The 21195-nt window shown below is 35.8% G+C and overlaps 1 protein-coding gene and 1 non-coding gene across 5 annotated transcripts in view; both read left to right on the forward strand.

The window, feature by feature from the left end:
• LOC146005307 (uncharacterized) overlaps nt 1–4879 on the forward strand; it is a 114265-nt gene extending 109386 nt beyond the window's left edge. For all 4 annotated transcript variants that reach the window (XM_083144439.1, XM_083144443.1, XM_083144441.1 and 1 more), the window contains exon 6: nt 4365–4879. In XM_083144439.1, the coding sequence (XP_083000565.1) occupies nt 4365–4427 (63 nt within the window). In that variant the 3' untranslated portion in view covers nt 4428–4879. The remainder of the gene's footprint in view (nt 1–4364) is intronic.
• A 5496-nt stretch (nt 4880–10375) lies between these two features.
• TRNAS-UGA (transfer RNA serine (anticodon UGA)) lies at nt 10376–10457 on the forward strand. The gene has a single exon. It is a non-coding gene; the product is annotated as a tRNA-Ser (tRNA).
• Nucleotides 10458–21195: the final 10738 nt, after the last annotated feature.

Raw genomic sequence — 21195 nt, forward strand, 5'->3', positions numbered from 1 at the left:
CCCAATGAATGCAGATCTGTGTTCATTATTTTACCAAATACAGCACAATTTTGGATAGGCAGAACTACTGTCCTTTTGTTGATTCTTACTGGTCACAGATTTGAAATAAGACTTACTCTTAAGACATCCTGATGACTGCAAAAAATTAATTAATGTCTGTCAATATCTTCATTTTTACAATTTGTAATCATGTAATTAATTTTCTTTGTATTTTAGCTAGAACTTTTAATTCTGAGGTAAGTTGTGTCCTGTGCCCAGTTCATAGGCAGTATTAAATTATAAACCATTTAGACAATGCATAAGTGAACCTTAAGCGTGCTGAAATATGCAATTTCAAAACCAGGTGACATTCTCCAACAAAGTATTCAAGGAAAGAGGCGTAACTTATTACTGTACCTTGAATTTGAGTTTGACAACAATGACCAGTGGCATAGCAACATGTTGTGAGGCCCTGGGCAAGATTAGAATGTGAGGCCCCCCCATCCTTTTTTCAGGTCGAAATCTCAATTTGAATCAATACAAAATCTTCAGGGATACATCAGCAAATTATAATATTTTAAAAATAATAAATTAGTGACGAAAATGATATTTAATAATTTCATTCACTCTAAAAATGCCTTTCTCTGTTTTCTGGGAGCTGAGAACTGAAGAACTGCTAACTGCTGCTCTCAAGTTGAAAACAATGCAAGCATTTATATGACTCTCACCTTGCTCCATGGGAGTTGGAGGTGCTTAATTGTTAACATATTAAAATCAGAAGTGCAAGGTCAAGAGAAAGAAGAAAGTGTTTTTTTATGCAAGAAAAGAATAAATGGGTAAAAATGCCCAAGCAAGTATTTTTTTGCGTAAATGTTTCACATGAGAAATAAGACAATAATTTTCACTTTTTTGGGTCCCTTAGGCTTAGGGCCCACCCACCTGTATGTTTCGCCAGATAAAAACTTAATGTTTAAATTTTATTGATCACACAGATTACCCCCTTCCATCTTTTTTATCACTTCTATTACATATTTCGTATCAACCCCATCGGATGCGAGGCCCCAGGCAGTTGCCCACTTTGCCCACCTCTTGCTACACCACTGACAATGGCACAGTCTTTTGCACAGTGATATGATGCATTATTCACTGTGGCTGTTGCTTAACACTAGAACGGCGAAGGATCTGATACCTCCTAGAACAGTGAAAAGGGATCATTTTGACCCCTTGTAAGAAATGAATTTAAAAATTCTAATTTTAGAATGGGAACATATATAATTTTTAATATTTTTTGTGCTTTATGTATTATAATCAAAATGTTTTAAGTGGTTTGTGATACATTTTGAATACAAAGAAAAATTATAATTAACAACAACTGAACACTCTAGAATACGCAACATTTCACATGAGAATCTGTTATTTGATGCGACATGGTCGGAGGCATCCAAGAACGCTACCTACATGACAACATGTAAACTGTGGCAAGTGGGAACATGCTAAAGACAGAATGACACACGAACCACAACCTAATGCTGATATTGCAGCACACAAATGAAAATTTACAGGGGTCAAATTTGACCCCTCTCGTTGTTCTAGGGATTTAACATGAAATTTCAGAGAAATAAATTATATTTTGTAGATTCCAATATACCATCTTACAAAGGACGAAGAATTATGAAATGTCACAATATTTCAAGGAAAAAATAAGAAAGACTGGATAGTTATTAAAGAAACTGTGAAGGTAGGGGTCTATTTTAACCCTCCCACCATTCTAGTGTTAGTGTCCCAAGAGATTTTACTTCAGCTTTAAAGTTTTTCTTATATGATATAGAATCCTTTTAAGGATACTAACCATATCCAATATATATAGAGCCCCAATCCCACCAATGACTGACTGACTCACTCACTCACTCACTCACTGACTGACTGACTGACTGACTGACATAAATGTTCTCCATGAAGGAAGCCTCGGAGGTGAAAAATGACCGATTACAACCCCCCATGAAATCGTCCCAAAAGGCCGAGAAAATTAAAAAAATCACTCAAGCAGCCCTTCCTTAAGGGTGAAAATGCCCTTTTTTTCACATCCTTAGCAACCGTTGCCATGGGCATTTTTTTGCAGCGCACATTGTTTCCTTCAATTCTTAATTGTCGAGATACATTATATTTCTCACAGATGAATGAACTCCTGGTTTTGAAAAGGTGCCTCAAACAAGGGTGACATCTACATAAGAAGATTCAGTGGCCAAAGGTCAAGCATGCGAATGTACAAGATGTGGCCGAAGGCCACATCGAAAGTGCACAAATGTCACTAATATGCACATAGAAGTATTGGATTTGTAGCAAATTGAAGAATTTTAAAGATTAAATTTAAATTTGGTTTCGGAGATATTAAACTTCAGAGCATTGAATATTTGTATCCCATCGTACATAAAGAATTCAATGTTTGGGTAAATTAGTTTCAAATTTATCTGAATTTATACTATTAGCTATGATGACAGAGAATGAGAGTGGAAGAGGAAGTCTTCAAGTGAGAATTAGAGTACTGTCCAAGATATGACAAAGAACTTAGCATATGGTAAATGTGAATATTATTCCAACTTCCATTTTAAAAGATTTATTTTTGACTTTACACTGACATTTATTGAAATATGCTCTGAAAATTTTATGAGAATTAGGGTACGGTATATCTCTTCACGGCTTTATTAGTGATAGATCAAAATATTGTGCCTTGAGCTAGTCTGTATGTAGCATTTTGCACAAGTAACTTGCACTTTTTATTATTATTATTTAAACAGAATTTCACTTCAGCAGCATAACACAGCCTTAACTATATAGCAATTTTTTTAAAAAAATAATGAAATTTCTTTGTTTTCAGTGTAAATGATAAAAGCAATTTTAATATTCACTGTATATTTATAAGCAACACAGAACATTTCATAAATTTCTCATTCAAATTTTCAGACCCAGATAAAAATGTTATTTGAAAACAGAAGATCTGGCAACCAGCACACACTGACCATTTTAAAAATGATTTCAACTCTGTGCAACAACTATATAAGTTTTTCTTTCAACTCCATTGAATCAGAAAATTCAAATGAGAAGTTTGTGAAATGTTACCTATTTTAAAATAATAAATGTGCTAATTATAAATACATAGTGAATATTTTCCATTGAAGAAAGTTTAATGTGTCTAGAAACAATCTTGTTGTAGAATATTTGATTTGTGTATATTGCTGTAGATATGTACCAACATCTGAACTTTTTTTCTTGTCTGATTCTTAGTGACAATGATTCGTCATTACTGTATTATCTTAATTGAACTCTTTTTTTTTTCCATTGTCTAGTTTTTCCTTATTATAGTATTGTTTCAAGAGAATATCTGTTTTACATTCCTAGATATTTAAATTTTGCCTCATACACTTAATAGTTTTTGTGTCTGAAATACACTTAATAGTTTTTCTGCCTGAACAATAAAATTTTCTAGCAGGTGACATATTTTCCTATATTTTAAGGTTTTTATTCACATGACTATTCGCTCAGTTTAATTGATGAGTTTCATTCATTCCTGGCCTGGGCACGAGTGTTCTTGTGATTGTATCTTCATCAATTTCATCATATCATCACTCATCCTCTTCAGTTAGGCAAACATGGCAGAAAAGCGAAGTAAAATAAACCAAATCAAATCAAAAGCAAGGGAAAAGCCAATTATAAAAAGATGTAAGCTTATATTATTGGTACAGATTTAGTGTTTGTAACGCTATTAAGAGGAAGCTGCAATGAGGTAAAAGAAACAAATAGCAAAAATCTACATTATTGCCTAAAATGTATAGAGAAAAATGTGCATTGTTAAAGTTAAGTCCTTCACAAAAAAATAATGTCCACTGTTAATGAGTAGCAAAACATGTGAATATTTATTGTCCATGACATATGTTCACAGAAAGTAACATGGTAAGATTTACAACTGGAGGCATATGGAAATTCTACATAACAATAACCATGATGGTATTGAATTCCTCATGATTTTCTGTGATATATGGAATATGTTACGGTTGCAAATTTTTAGTGTATAACCTCTGGTCCCAGTGTATAATTTTCTCCCCCTAGTCCAGAGAGTCCAACATAAAACTATATGTTGGCCCAACTCAAAAACCACATGTTGGCCCAACATGGAAACCACTGCCAAAATTACCATTGGCCATTTTCTGTACGCTTGGCCTAATGTTGGGCCAACCACTTTTGGTTACTTGGGTATATAATTTTTGAGAAACTGATAGAATTAAATAGAATAGCTTTTAAGTGCAATATATTAGGCACAGTGTACAATGTGTCTTCTAAATTGTAGTAGACATAATCTTAATGAATTTTTTCTTTCTTTATTTCATCAGAGAATCTCAGAAAAAGTCCACCAGAAAATGGTCGAAGACTCAGTGAATGAAGATTACTACTGAACAACAACTCAGTGAAAACTTTCCGAAGCATGCATAAATACTATCAAGCCATTAGGTCTTATTACTATCATCTCTATTATCTTTAGATTGGTTATTTTAAATTTCTCTCTTACAAGCAATGAACTTAAACCCAGTGTTTTCTCAATTTTTCTAATGTGTTAATTTATAAGACCGACAATAAGAAAGTGGCCAGAAGGGAAAAGTCTCCTGATTGTCTCAATTTAAATTGTTTAACAATTTTTCAATATATTAAAAGTTCTAAAATATATTAAGTTAATTTTTTGATAAAGGTTGATACTTTGTAAAAGTTTACATGTTGACAAAGTGCTGTTTTTGTAGAACAAAGTTTCTGTGTTACAGGTTTTTTATACACAATATGTTTGTACAAATCATCTTTTATGTACATTATGTAATATAATTCCTGACCTCATATTAAACTCTATGCATTATAAAGCTAAGTTTTTAGTTTTCTTTTGAAAATGAATATGCAAAACTATAATAAAGTGAAAATTTAGTGGTCCTGTCCTGTATGAAATCAGTCTTCATTCTTGAATGAAATTTCTCTTCTCATCTGCAATCTTGGTGGTTTCGGTAAGATTTATTGCTATGCTTTCTTATTTCTTACTTCAGCCTTTTATCATGTCTTCTTATTTTCTTCATTGTTTTGGCACAGTTATTCATTTTGCACAACTGTCATGCACAGTGAGCACATGGCATTGTATTTATGAGAATTTTATTTATTTATTTAAGTTTGGAGGAACCAACAGGCATTTAGCTGCCCAATTATAAGTCTCCGCTAATTACATTTAAAAGTTACAGCTACAAATATACATGTCGCACACATACAAGTAAATTTGTGGTTGATTACATTATAAGAATTTGACATGCTAATCTTGAATATGATCAGTCGAAAAAATCACATTGTATAAAGCAAAAGAATTATAGGTATGTACAAAGAAGAAAGAAATAGAAATTCACCACACAAGTATAACAATAAATGATCATTATTTTTCTGACGAGAATTCAACTAATGATTGTTATATGTAATATATTATCACCATCAGTATGGTGAAGTATGTATTTATTTTTATTTTATATTTCTTCTAGTAGGAGCAAACCAGCATTGACCACTATTTGCAGGGGAAGCAGATTAAATTTGTGAACAATAACAGAAGAAGTGACATTTATATTTATATTGGGTGTCAATTCAACACAATGCAAGTAAGATTTAAATTCACATAAGCAACTTTAACCTCCTCGGAGATTGTTGTGTATTCAATGTCGCTGATTTGTTTATTACAAAATGTCAGGAAGACAGCTATGATATTCAGTCAATAATGAAGGCAAATGATAAAATCACGAATTTCTTAGTATTTTGCTTACACTCCACACTGTACCGCTGCACTAGATTCTTGTACTTACGTATTTTGTTGGATTGCTACACTATTACACAAGAAACACACTTTCTTCATTCCTCCAGTAGTTCCCACTAATGTCGTATCACACATACATCACATTTCCTGTATTTATCTTCACCAGAATACCTTTTTTTAAAAAAGGTAAAACCATGTGTGCTCCTTACTTTGAGCAATGAACTAATCATACATGTTCATTCATTGGAAATTTTTTATCCTATATCAACTCACAAGTTTTTGCAATAGTTCAAGCAAAATCCAGATCACGATCCTGTTCTTTTTCTCCCCTTCATGCTCACCCCCTTTCTTTATTTTTGTCCTATATTCCTATTGTATCCCTCCTGCAGTGTCCTTTCTTATTTACCCATTAGATGGCAGCACCATGCAGATCTGCTCAAAATTATATGGATAGTTTAGGTTGGCAGCTAATAGATGGAGTTGTAGGCTTATCTATGCACGAGTGATATCAATACTAATTGCACTTAAGAGTGGCCTGGAGGTTGGCATGAAAAGAGTTTTCCTGCCTCGGTGCGATACAGAGACACCTAGCGACATAGCAGGGAACTAGCAATTCTTCTCACTTGTGTCCTAAACTAGAGGAAGAGCACAGGCCGGGGGGCAGAGGACCTCCCCATCATGGTAGAAAGACTTGCCACCATGTCTCCCCCCTGCCTTCACCGCCCCCTCCTCTCCGTGACTGCTGCGAAAGGGCACCACCTGTTTCATTTCATTCTGGTTCCGGCTTCTTTCAAGATTTCTCCACTGGCAAAATATTCACTGCATGGGAAGTGGCTACGGCAAACAGTCAGAACCTTCACAAATGAGATTTGGATTGAATAAATTTTGTTGATTACAGTGGCTGCTATAATTATGTAGAATTTCTCTTTGTGCGGTTGAGATTATAAATTGAGAGTAAAGAAGGAGGTAGAGATTATCAGTTGAAAGTAACGACAAATCAAGTAAGAATAACTAATTGAAAGTACGCTGTGTAAATGTATAGCATACCAGTGGCAGTGATAACAAGGCAGAGGCATACTAGTTGCCATTTTTTTTTTTTTTTTTTTGTAGGGGGTTTCGTGTTGATACAAAATTTGTAGCTAATAGTAATAAGCACAAAAAATAGTAAGTTATTATTTTAACTCCTACGAACAGTGCTGATAATAATTCGAGATGGACGGGAGCGAGACTATTTCGAATTTAAAGGAAAAAGTCTCGGATATGTGGAATGACCTAGGGATAATCAGAAGAGGCGAAAGACAAACCAATGGAACAAAATGTACAACTACAGTAGTAGCAATGATGTAAGGTAACGAATAGGTAAACATTGAACTTACACTTTATGTATTACCCATCTTAAAAACAGCTCAAACGTATTTGAAACTTTCTACATGTTATCATTTTGTATCATTATGACACGTGCTTGTGACTGTCATCTTTTTATAACATTCACAATTAAGTTTTATTCATGATAAAAATCTTTGATAAGAAGAAAGACATTTCATTATCACTGTTACTGTTCTAATTATGTATTATGGGATATAGTGTAATATATACCAATTCGTAAGTAGATTTCTGTATTTTCTTTCATAAAACAAATAATATATTTTTACTAGTTGCTAATACAAAACTAACAGCAACAATTATGGCGACCTTCAGCCAGGATTCGTGAATATGTAGTATGGAAGTTATCTTCTGATTACTTTAAATAATGGATCGGAAGCAACATTCTTACAACTTAAGAACGGGAGTTTTCTTAAGATCCGATGTCGTCGATAGTTTCAGGGAAAATGAAACTATTGAAGAAAATGCTGACCCAATGAAGAATATTATTTGTTGCAGTAACATTGAAGCAGATTCCAGTCTTGTGAAGTGCAATAGCTGCAATAAATGGGAACATTTGGAGTGCAGAGGTTTGACTGTAATGCACTGGGTAATATTTAGCTCTTCTAATGAAAGCTATTTTTGTAAATCTTGTAAACCAGATTTTGATCCATTTTTGTTAAAATCTTATACAAGTACAGTGAATCCCAACTTGGACAAGATTATTGCTGCATTTCAAGTTACAGTTACCCAAAGTTTACAGCAAAATAATGAAAATCTTCAAGAAAAGTTGCAACAGAACATTCGCTGTGAATTGCAACAAAATAATGAAATGTTGCAAAAAGAGTTGCAAAAGGATATGCAACAAAATAATGAAATGTTACAAAAGGAGTTGCAAAAGGATGTGCAACAAAATAATGAAATGTTACAAAAGGAGTTGCAAAAGGATATGCAACAAAATAATGAAATGTTACAAAAGGAGTTGCAAAAGGATATGCAACAAAATAATGAAATATTACAAAGGGAATTGCAACAAAATAATGAAAATCTGGAAGAGAAGTTTCAAGCCATTCGAAATGAATTACAGCAGCATAATGTTAGGTTTAACGGCCGGCTTGATCATATTGAACATTCGTTACAAGATGTTGCCCAAACTTGTCAAAATGTTAGCAGTGAGTTGAGGTGTAAATTGGATGAAGGTATTAGTACAATGCATGTCGAAGTTTCAGTTATTCAAGAACAAATGAAGAGTCATGACGGAAAGTTGGCAAGGTTGGAAGTCTGCAATGATGAAATTATGGAGAAATTTACTCAACATGAGGTTAGGTTTGAAACATTAAATGCGGAATTAGATAGAATGAAGGTAGTTCAGACTGCTACATGTAGCTCTGAAACCTTGGTAAATGACCTTAGAGGTAGGGTTATTTCTTTGGAGCAAGGCAATGCCATCAGCAACAGTGTTGCTAACGAAACTTTCAATGGAGGACGAGAACTGAGCAAAGAGGATGGAAATAGTAAACAAACAAGCATGTGGCTTGTCAAACAAATAATGCAAATTCAAATCGAAGATCACGAAATGTTAAATTTCGGGCTAGTGACAAACGTGGTGTTGGTTCTTCGGGTTATGATTCATCTGATATTGATGTACCTGTAATTACTAAACGTAAATCAGGTCAGAACGCTACTTCTTTTGGAACTGATTTTACCTATAGGCTTTCCAATACATCTTATTTGTGGGATCCTCCATCATGTAACGAATCACCTGCTCATTTCACTACACATCCGTTGGCCAATAGGGACTTTGCACTTTCGGAGAATGCATATAGAGTGCATTACAATGAACCTTGTTCTACTAACCATTATGGTTATGGAAATCCTCTGAATGCCAGTTTTCATAATGAAACTCAGTGTTGTACAACGAAAGCTTATTCAAATAATCCAATTTCACAAATGTATTTTCAGCATACACCTTCATGTGAGAAGCCATTATATACTGTATCTGGTAATACAAATACTACAACTTCAATGAGTCCGATGTTTTGTAATCAAAATTACATTCCCAGAAATGACATTTTGAATGATCCAATTAACATTGCTTCTAAGAATTCTGAGTCTCCAAATTTTGAATCAAACCAGTTTTGTAAACCTGCGCGTGCAGAATGTAATGCAAATATTTCTGCAAGAAACCCATTTGGAGAATGCCCGGGTAAAGTTATTCGTGTAAATGAGCTAAGCCAGTTACCACGTTTTGGAGGTGACGTCTCGAAACAATCAGCTAGGGAGTTTATAGACCAGCTGACAACAATGTTAAATTTGATTGGTGTATCTTCTCAATATCGCCTGCAAGTTATTCTCAAATGTTTCTACAATACTGCAGCGTATTGGTTCAATAGTGAAAGATGGAATTTCTCATCATATGATGATTTTGTGTGCAAGTTTCTTGAACAATTTGCTTCTAATGATTTGTTAGAAAGCCAACTAGCAGTTTTGCGTTCTCGTAAATACAACACATCTTCTGGTTTATCATTAGAAGCGTACGCATTGAAGGTATATTCATCATATTGCAACCTTGTAGAAAAGCCCAAACAAGCTGAGATAATAAGAGTAATTCTGAAGCAATTGCCAGAAACAGTTTCTAAGAATGTGGGTTGTCACGAAATTTCCAACCTTAAACAATTAACACAAAAACTCAGGACAATAGACTTATATTCTAGTGATAAAACCAAATCTTTGTCACTACCTGGTGATTATATAAGTGGGGAGTAAACTCGAATAGGTTCGAAAAATCTAGGCATTTTGTAAGGCAAGTGTCTATGGAAAATAAGTCATGTAGTGATTCATCTACCCAAACAGTAGCTTCAGAGAGACTTATGGGCCAACCAGCTGCTAGGAATCCCAGAAACAACTATAGGCAATCTGGAGCTAGCCAAGAGAGCTATAGGCGACAAGGTAACGATCGAAGTTTGTACTTTCATAATAACAATCGAAGAACAAACACTCAAAGGAACGCTAGTAATGGCAATAATACAGATGCACCTAGATACAACAGGAATAGAAGATTTCAAAGTCCTACCAATACAGAATTGCGAGGTGACTCCATTAACACTAACTCAGAGATTTCAGCAAGGAACAATGGAAATTTCCGAAATGGAATGAATTGCAATGACATTAGTTTAGGCTACCATTCTTGACACACACACGCACAATCGTTGAGCTGCGGTGTCCGAGTGGTTAAGGAGTTGGACTTGAAATCCAATGGGTTCTACCCGCACAGGTTCGAATCCTGTCCGCAGCGAAAGTTTAATTTTTTGTGTGTGAATATGTTTTCTGTACTTTATCTTTGTTGAAATTCCTATTGTTGACATTGCTGGTTTATTGATTTTCAGCATTTAGAAGTTCCTGTAATTATATAATCTTGATCTGATTTCTAGTTAGGAAACAAAATGGATGTTCTATGTTCCTGATTTTTCAATTGGTTGTTTTAAAACGTCTATTCCTTCCTACTCCACAGTTACTTTCATGTGTGTTCCATAATTCTTACAAAAGAGGTATTTTAATAATTATTACGTTTGAACACTAAGACTACAGTAGTATTTTATGCGCTACACTACAGCATGGTATTGTGTTTTATTTTCTTCTTAATATTGTTTTGTGAATTTACACTTTGTATACTGATACTGTTAGTAACTTTAATAATTCTTCTATAAAACACTAAAAAATTAAAACCTTGGGAGAAAATTACTTTGAAGGCAGCACTACTTACATTGAGTAATGAAGTCTTTAGCTTTCTGAATATTATGTGAAACCAGAAGTTTTTGACCGTAATAAACTCAATTGGAGTAACGACCAATGTACATAATAAGATATAAAGAAACGAAAGTAGAAAGTAGACGGCGCTACGACAAGGGTCCTTGATACGAATACTGTCGTAGGTCGGGGGTGGGATTCGTAAGGTAATATTAATAATTATCCATTCCCCGACCAGGTGGGGGAAATTTGGATGCGAAGTTTCAGAAATTTGCCGATGCGGTGAAAATCTTGAATTGTACACACTATTTCCTCTTCAAGTGATTGTTTTTGCACTTTTGGAATAAAAACTGTTAATTTCAAGAATTAAACTATTTTAAATAAGATCCTTTGGATTTTCTCAACTGTTCGGGGGCTACGAAATGTCGGGAACACCAACCGTATCAGTTCTCACTTCAAACCAAAATCACGTCTGGTTTCCTACACGAAACTAGTTCCACCAACGCTTTGCATATCTAACTGTAGCGTTAAATTATATTGACATGGATATAGTTATATTAATATTTTTATTTTATAACATTTTTAAACATTACAAAATCAATTGCTGTTTAAAGCATTGTGAATCCCTAATTTTAAACATTTTGGCAAAATATTAACGACATACATCCCCAATTACTTGAAAAAGTGGTTCAAAATTGGACTGATCGAATGCGGTTCATCACAGCTTTTCAGTTCTTACGGCGTGCGCTCTAGAAGCTGGCAGAGGAAGTGGGGAACGGGGAACATGCTGCTGACCAACCAGAGAACAGACCACCTAGCGGTGGAGCCGAGAGTTACGCAGTCGCGGGAGGAAGCTGCAGCGATAACTTCGTTCTGCACGTTGCTGTGTTGCCAATTCAGCGCGTTACTGATGGTGTTTTGACCCAGTGTTGATTCCTGTTTGTTATGAGCGGAATGTAGGAATAACATGCGTGGGAGTAATTGTTGTCGCGTCGTGTATTGCCTAACTGCATTGTTTCTTTGATAAACGTGTATGTGGCATGTGATGTGACGTTTATTTGTACTCTCGTTGTTTCATTGGGAGCTTTGTGTTTATCAACGCAGTAAGTATCGTACGATGGCGAACAGGAAGGAGGTAGTTCGTAGCCAAGGCAGGAAAATAATCAGTAGGGTTCATGAATATTTTCAAAAGGAAGCAGAAAACAGTGGTCCGTTGGTAAGTGCACAAAGTGCAACAGAGAGTGTTGGAAGATTGTGGAGTGAGTAAGTGAACTATGCTGCGTATTGTTAGGGAAGGCAAAACCAGTCTTGAGGCGTCGGGTTCCACGTCATTTGAATCACCGCGCAAACGAATCAAAAGGAACAGTATCACAAAGGCAATCGACGGTTGCGATAAAGATGTAATAAGAAGAATGGACATTTCCACTCAATTTTTTTTTACAACAATTTTAAAAACTACACCCTGGAAAAATGACCCCTGCAAGTTCTCGCGTTTCTCTGCGTCCAGTTTAAGACAGAAACGAGACTTCCAAAGTTGCGAGGCTAGCGTTGCGCTGAAAACACGCCGCCGCCATGTTACTACGTCACTCCTTAGGGAGAGCTCGTTTGTCGTCTGCTTCGAGCGTCCAGTTCCGGATGGGTAGCCCAAGGTGAGCGAACACGTGCAGCAGTTTTACAAATCTGTACCGATTTAAATAATGGAAGAAGAAGCGATAGGAGAAAGGAAAGCTATGTTTTGTAATGATCATTTTTCTATGAAATATCCCTGCTGCTCACGTGCAAGATAAATGAAAGGGTTCAGCTGCGTGTGTGTTCTCAGGCCATGCGAAAAATATTGCTTATAAAATTGGTTGCTGACCAGACACTCAAAAATATTTTTTAACTTATATTTATCGTTATTTACCGCAACCTATGTAGTGCAAAATAGGAATTTTCACATTCTTCACTTTATTTATAAAGCCTAGCTATTTAACTTTCTTTTCCATAAAGCAATTTCAGTTTGTGTTCCATTTCTGTTGCGCAAATTATGATCAAATATTTTTGTGCAGATAAGAGAAAATACACTGAGAAGATTACATTAGTTTCACAGTACATATCTATACTTAGTTTATGTATAATTATTACAAGGAAATAATGTGTATAACCATGGGCGTATTTAAGGGGGATTCAACGGGTCCGACCCCCCCCCCCTTTTTGGTTCACTAAAATTACCAGTTTCCTTGTTCTATCCGCTTGTTCATAAAAAATTCCTTCGGACTTATTTCATTCTCTTAAATTAGAGACGTATAGGACGGGATACGGATGTGAAGGAAATTTCGTAATTCCACACACCAGATAGGACTGCAGACTAATATCTGTAATTTCCTGATAGTTTTGGAATTTCTGCGATAAGAAACTACATTGAGACTGTCAAATCAGTTATTTTTTCCCCCTCGAATCATATTAAAGAAATTTGGTTCTTAAAATCGCAGTGACACAAGATGAACAGAAAAGTATCAATACTAACAAGTAGTGTGACTACATACACGCAACTTTGTCGGGTCCAGCACCCCTTTCCCTCCCCCCTGCTCCCCAACAAGCTTCCGGCCAGCAGCGTCTTGGATTTCCACTTACGAAATAAAGCAACCCTAATCATACCAAAAGTTGATCCATCCCTCCCCCCCGTGAACTATATATACGCCCATGTGTATAACAATATCCCATACTGAAATGGTACGATATAATTATTTTGAATTTTGTACTGCGAAAAAAGCCGCCTCATCTCGTTACCCCGAACGCATTAATTGGTTGGTTCACAACTTCACCACTAAGGATCCTATCGAGACGAGACATGGCAGCCTTGGTCTCGTTCTCGTTGAGAGTTGTAAATGTCTGTCTCGTGTTTATTTGTAAATGTCTCATTGACAGTCTCGTCTCAATTTATAAACATCCGTCTCGGTTTGGGAGGGCAATTCTCGTTCTCGTCTCAAGTCTAGAAAAATATAGAAGTAACAACGTATGCAAAGGCTTATCATTATAAATACCAAAAAAACCTTTCTTATTTATTTATTTATTATTATTATTTTTTTTTTTTTTTGAGAGAGATAGAGAGAGAGAGAGAGACTCCTCGTTTCGACGGTACAGCCCTCGAAAACTGAATATTATCCTGCTTATATATGCAAACCAAACCGCAGATTCAGAATTACCAGGAATGAACTGGCGTTGTAATTATTATACACAAAATTCATGATTTATCTGAGGAAGTCGCATGTTCCAGGTTTGACTCGACCTGGGCATGACTGTTTCCTTGTAAGTGACATTTCATTGAACTGGAAATTGTTACATGGGAGGATGTTTGCTCGAGACTTTGGGGACAGCTAGGGGGATGCTTCTATTGTTAATGTTAGTGTTGTTCACGAGACGAGGCATGTTCCGTCTCGTCTCATAAAAGGAGATTGGACAAGTGAATGATTTCGAAATGAGATGGGACAGAAGAAATAGTTCGTCTCTTATCGTGGCAGGTTGGGTGATACTTAGATTGTGCAGTTGGTGGTAGGGTGTGTGTGTGTGGGGGGGGGGGGGGTACTCCTGCATCCCGACTTCGAATACTGCTTGTAGTTATTCATCTTCATTGAAGCGATTAGCCAAAAGTGGGAAGAAATGTGATGTTTGAGATGATACATAATAAATTAACCATGCGTTCTCATCGTTGCGGTTAAAGGAAGTGAACGGAAAAGCGAAATAAAAGTAGGCTAAATACAAAAATTTGCAATATATATTAACTGAAGAAAACTGTCATTTACTGCAGGAAATTTAAAAATTCACCATTCCTATTTATACCGTATCACCTCTTATATTGCAGAAATTTTCGTGTAAACCAGTGTGTTCTAAAAGTATTATCTTAAAATTTGTGAAGAAAATATTATGACGAAAATAATTGTAATTCCAGAAAAGGCATTCCTATAACATTAAGTTCTTGCCAGTCAGAACTAACCTATGTATTCGCAATGAACAAGGCTGTTCACTTGTTCAGCCATGGACTGTTACAAGGTTTGCTTTGTCACCCTAATAGGAAAACTCCCTACCGAGTGGCTGAATTATAGTAAATACTACTATACTGCTAGGGCATAATTCATCTCCATGAAATGGAGCACAGATTTTTGCACTGGAAGTTGTAAGATACTTGTTTTACACGGTAACAAGTGAATTTTCTGTCGCTTCCGCGGCTCATGCTAAGTTGACGGGACGAGCAGAAGCCCCGCCTGCACGCATTTCTAAGTGATGACGTCAGAGGACCTCCTGTCTGTGGAGAGGACGTTTTCAAATCCGTGACGTAGGAGGTGAATTTCAGCGGTGTTTGAAGGCGTGTTTCTCGAGAACCGAAACAAATATCGCCGAGATATTTTGCACATCTCATGTTTGTGTCATTATCTGTAAAATGAATGGATTTAAAACGTTTTTCATGTCAAAGTGGAAATGTCCATTATCCTCGGGTATTATGTAGAGGGTGAATATTCAACACTGAACAAGTTTCGCGTTGATTTGCATACACAAATAAGCTTTGAGTGGGGAGTTTCGTCGTTGTAGAGGATACTGAAGTCTATGGGGTTCAAGTACAAAAAGAGCAACGACGGTAGACGATTTATGATGGAGAGAGCCGATATAGTTACAGCCAGAGTAACGTTTTTGCGAAAAATGCATCTTCTCGAAAATAAGGAACCTTTGCCCTATATAGGTATTTTATTTAGATGAAACGTACATACATCAGCTCCACTACTATAATAAAAATTCACTTCACCAGTATTTTCTTCTAATATTTTTCTCATTTTTCCCGGACGCACTAATTTCAAAAATACACATTTAATCGTCGTGGGAATTTGTATGGCTGCAATTTCATCCACACTCAGTTTGAATTTATCATGAATAAATTCATGTACTTCCAAAGGACTAGGTTTCAAAGTTCCCGTTTCAAAACTGATTTGTATCGTATTTTCGCGATCCATTCTATACTTTACTTTTGTCCAATTCTTCACTAGCACAGTTCAACAGCACACCCTCTCCCACACGTACGTACCGATTCGCGCTGAACTTTCACTTTTCCTCAAAGCGCAGAGCTCGTACAGCACGACCTACCTGTTCCGCGCTAGGCGCGAGACTGACCACTCGGACACCGCAGCTCAACGAATGTGCGTGTGTGTGTCACAAGAATGGTAGCCAATTACACGAAGATTTGCTTGGCAATAGAAACTCGAAAAATTTAGTATTTACATAGCAACAGCATTGATTGCATCCAGGCACGAAATATATTTCGGGAGGGAGGTCCGAACCAAGTGTCTGATAATAATAATACAATTAAAATAATCATATTTATAATAAATTAATTAAATAGTATTAATTAAAATATTCAAATTAATAAATATAATATCTTTATTACATGGATAGATAAGGCGGTGCAAGGACGTATTTAGGTGGGTCCAGGGGGTCCGGACCTTATCAAGTAAGTAATGAAAATATTAGCATTTGTTGCATAATCGATGATTATTAATTGTCTCTGAACTTTTTAGAAGGCAAGGATTATTATTATTATTATTATTATTATTCCTGAGACACTTAGCTCGTCCCCCCCCCCCCAAACATATTTCTGGGTATAAGGATAGTGATATAACAGCACGTATTCATTATCTATCTTACTGGCAAAATTTGTAAAAAGAACTGGAGAAAATTAATGTCAAATAGAAAACGAATTGAATATTTATTGAATATCAGAAAAGGATGTTAGATCTAGTTGACGAAAAGTAAACTTCCTGGCAATATTTTATGCATATTATTATAAGTAGTAATAAATATTGCATAAATCTTTTCGTACTTACTGTCATTCAAAGTCGTATGATCCCAATATCCTTGCCTTCCAGTAAGTTTGGGGAAAATAAATAAATAATTTCACTATTTTAATTTTTTAATTTTTGTACTTAGTAATTCTTTCTGGGGGTCCAGATCCCCTGGGACCCCCCCGTAAATACATCCTTGATTTCAGCATAATTTCTTCGTAATATTTGCTGCTAAAAACGTTGTACATTTTTATTGTTGCATCCTATCTGAAAGCAGTATCGACTACCGACGACTTGAATCGAAATTAAGTGGGGGGGGGGGGGCGCAGCAGATAGGCCCATGGCAGTAGTCATCCACCAGGCCCCCTTAATCACCGACACTGATTTCAAGATTTGAGTATGTAAAGGATATGGCAAAGGTTCCCTAAAGGGATGCTCATCTGCCAGTCACCTTGCACTGCAGGGTTTTGATGTTTATAGATCCGGCACTGACCGTCATGGAGGCTAAGCAGGGGCGATTTCTCGTTCATTTACACTTATTTCCAATCTTTTACTTTTTAAGGAGTTTAATGTGCGTTATAAAATTATGAGCGCAATGTGCGTACTTTTGACTAGGTTCGCCACTGTTCGCTATCACTCGCTGCTACAGCTGACAGCCAAAAACGACAGCCTTGCTTGCTGTTGAGGAACCTCCATCTTCCACCTACAGCGGGATGGGCGAGGGGTGTTGAAGGCAGGGTTGGCAAAATTTGTGTTTTTTATAAAAGAAACAAAACAAACAGTTTTTTTTTGTTTTAAACATGTATTAAATGTTTTAAACAGTGTTTTTTAAACATGAACCGAAAAAAAAACATGTTTTAAAAAAATAAAACGTTTAAAACATAATGCCAAGAAGACTTATTTTCTAAGAATAATGATGAAAAAATCATTCAAGGATGGACTGTGTTCTCATTATAAAGTAAATGCTTGACTCGTATTTATGTTAGTCTTAAATCTCGCATGTTAGTTGTTCGAGAACTCCACAATTGCCAGGCCCTACTCAGACCACGTGGTAGCTACTCTGCTTTTTTTTTTATCGTGAATGCAACTAAATATTGACATTGACAAGTGTGCAATATGTTAAGTGAGGAACAAAACTGTTTCATCCACATAGTATTCAATTTTAAAACTGTTTTAAACACTTAAAAGAACAACACAGCCAGGTGTTTTAAACGTGGCCCACGGGTATTCATCACGATATGTTTCTTTGTTAATCGATGTACATTATCAGTCACTGAACAGATTTCTATGCACAATAAACAAAAGGACACGGATTGAATGAAAATGCAAACTTACAAAACTCACAAATAACCACAAACAAACAAACATCAAGTGTCAAAATGCAAAATGTGTTTTAAACAAGTCTGAAAACAACATTCTTAAAACACTTTGTTTTAAACGTGTTAAACATTTGTGCAAAAACAAAGCCTTATGTTTTAAACAAGTTGTTTAAAACACTTTTGTTTTAAACATGCCAACCCTACGTCCCATAGACTAAGATTGGATGCCTGTACCTTCAAAGCGCGATTTTAATATATTTGATTCCAGCACCATCATCAAGAAATGGCCGAACAACAGATTACAGTAGCAGAACTACAAATCACTTACCTCTCTTTGGAGGTATGTATCCTTTCCCAAAGGGAGATAAATGGGTAGTTCAGGATCAGTTAGTTCGTATGAACTTTCCAGCCTGATCATTACCAGTGCGTAGTTAGAGATCGGTTAGTTCATTGAACTCTCCAGCCTAATTATTGCCTATTTTTGTGGGAGCAGGAAAAGGTTTATTATCCATTTTGCCTTGACTCATCTCACTCAACAGGTCGATAGGTGCCGTTGCTTGCCACGAGTTGATAGTTTCCTGGAGATGAGACCTTGATCGAAAAGGTTTATTATCCATAAATGGGTAGTTCAACAATTTCCCGGTGATGGCGCAGGAAACAAATATATTTACCCTTTAAACATGTATGTTTCCAATTTTGTTCTATGGAACGTAAATAATCTGTAGTTCAGCCATTTCCCGATGTTGGCGCAGGAATCAACTACATTAAAATTACCCTTTAAACATGTAGGTTTTTAATCTTATTCTATGGAACGTAAATAATCTGTAGTTCAGCCATTTCCCGATGATGGCGCTGGAATCAACTATAATAAAATTACCCTTTAAACATATATATTAGCATAGTCCTATGTTTACTTTATAACTAGGAACATAGTCCTTCTTTGGATTATTAAGATTCCTTATTAATCATTATTCTTAGAAAATAATAATTCTTGGCATTATGTTTTAAACGTTTTATTTGTTTAAAAGATGTTTTTTCAGTTCTTGTTTAAAACATTAAAAACATGTTTAAAACAAAACAAAAACTTCTTTCTTTAAAAAAAAAAACACAAATTGAGCTAACCCTGATTCCAGCGCCATCTTCGGGAATGGCTGAACTACAGATTAATTACGTCCCATAGAAAAAGATTGGATACCAAGCGCAATTTTAATATAGTTGATTCCAGCGCCATCATCGGGAAATGGCTGAACTACAGAATATTTACGTCCCATTTAATGAGATTGGATACCCTCATGTTTAAAGCGTAATTTTAATATATTTGATTCTAGCGCTATCATCTGGAAATGGCTGAACTACAGATTATTTACGTCCCATAGAATAAAGATTGAATATCTCCATTTTCAAAGCGTAATTTTAATATAGTTGATTCAAGCGACATCGTCGGGAAATGTCTGAACTACAGATTATTTTCGTCCCATAGAATACGATTCGATACCTCCATGTTAAAAGCGTAATTTTAATATAGATGATTCCAGCGCTTTCATCAGGAAATGTCTGAACTACAGAATATTTACGTCCCATTTAATGAGATTGGATACCCTCATGTTTAAAGCTTAATTTTAATATATTTGATTCCAGCGCTATCATCTGGAAATGGCTGAACTACAGATTATTTACGTCCCATAGAATAAAGATTGAATACCTCCATTTTCAAAGCGTAATTTTAATATAGTTGATTCAAGCGACATCGTCGGGAAATGTCTGAACTACAGATTATTTTCGTCCCATAGAATACGATTCGATACCTCCATGTTAAAAGCGTAATTTTAATATAGTTGATTCCAACGCCATCATTGGGAAATGGCTGAACTACAGAATATTTACGTCCCATAGAATAAGATTGAACACCTGAATGTTAAAAGCGTAATTTTAATATAGTTGATTCCAGCCCATCATCGGGAAATGGCTGAACTACAGATTATTTACGTCCCATAGAATAATATATGTTTAAAGGGTAATTTTATTATAGTTGATTCCAGCGCCATCATCGGGAAATGGTTGAACTACAGATTATTTACGTTCCATAGAATAAGATTGAAAACTTACATATTTAAAGGGTAATTTTAATGTAGTTGATTCCTGCGCCAACATCGGGAAATGGCTAAACTACAGATTATTTACGTTCCATAGAATAAAATTGGAAACTTACATGTTTAAAGGGTAAATATATTTGTTTCCTGCGCCATCACCGGGAAATTGTTGAACTACCCATTTATGGATAATAAACCTTTTCGATCAAGGTCTCATCTCCAGGAAACTATCAACTCGTGGCAAGCAACGGCACCTATCGACCTGTTGAGTGAGATGAGTCAAGGCAAAATGGATAATAAACCTTTTCCTGCTCCCACAAAAATAGGCAATAATTAGGCTGGAGAGTTCAATGAACTAACCGATCTCTAACTACGCACTGGTAATGATCAGGCTGGAAAGTTCATACGAACTAACTGATCCTGAACTACCCATTTATCTCCCTTTGGGAAAGGATACATACCTCCAAAGAGAGGTAAGTGATTTGTAGTTCTGCTACTGTAATCTGTTGTTCGGCCATTTCTTGATGATGGTGCTGGAATCAAATATATTAAAATCGCGCTTTGAAGGTACAGGCATCCAATCTTAGTCTATGGGACGTAGGGTTGGCATGTTTAAAACAAAAGTGTTTTAAACAACTTGTTTAAAACATAAGGCTTTGTTTTTGCACAAATGTTTAACACGTTTAAAACAAAGTGTTTTAAGAATGTTGTTTTCAGACTTGTTTAAAACACATTTTGCATTTTGACACTTGATGTTTGTTTGTTTGTGGTTATTTGTGAGTTTTGTAAGTTTGCATTTTCATTCAATCCGTGTCCTTTTGTTTATTGTGCATAGAAATCTGTTCAGTGACTGATAATGTACATCGATTAACAAAGAAACATATCGTGATGAATACCCGTGGGCCACGTTTAAAGCCCTATCACACGGAACTTGATTTCTAGTAGGAATGCCCTAGTTGGCGCTGGACTGGCTACCCATTTGCTAGTTTTCGCCTCACACGGTACTTGTTATACCGTACTTGTGGATAGTCTTTCGTTCCCATAATGGCGGCCGCGCGAGATGTAAACAA

The sequence above is a fragment of the Lepisma saccharinum genome, chromosome 23 (genome assembly GCF_977018435.1).
Source record: "Lepisma saccharinum chromosome 23, izLepSacc3.1, whole genome shotgun sequence".
NCBI lineage: Eukaryota > Metazoa > Arthropoda > Insecta > Zygentoma > Lepismatidae > Lepisma > Lepisma saccharinum.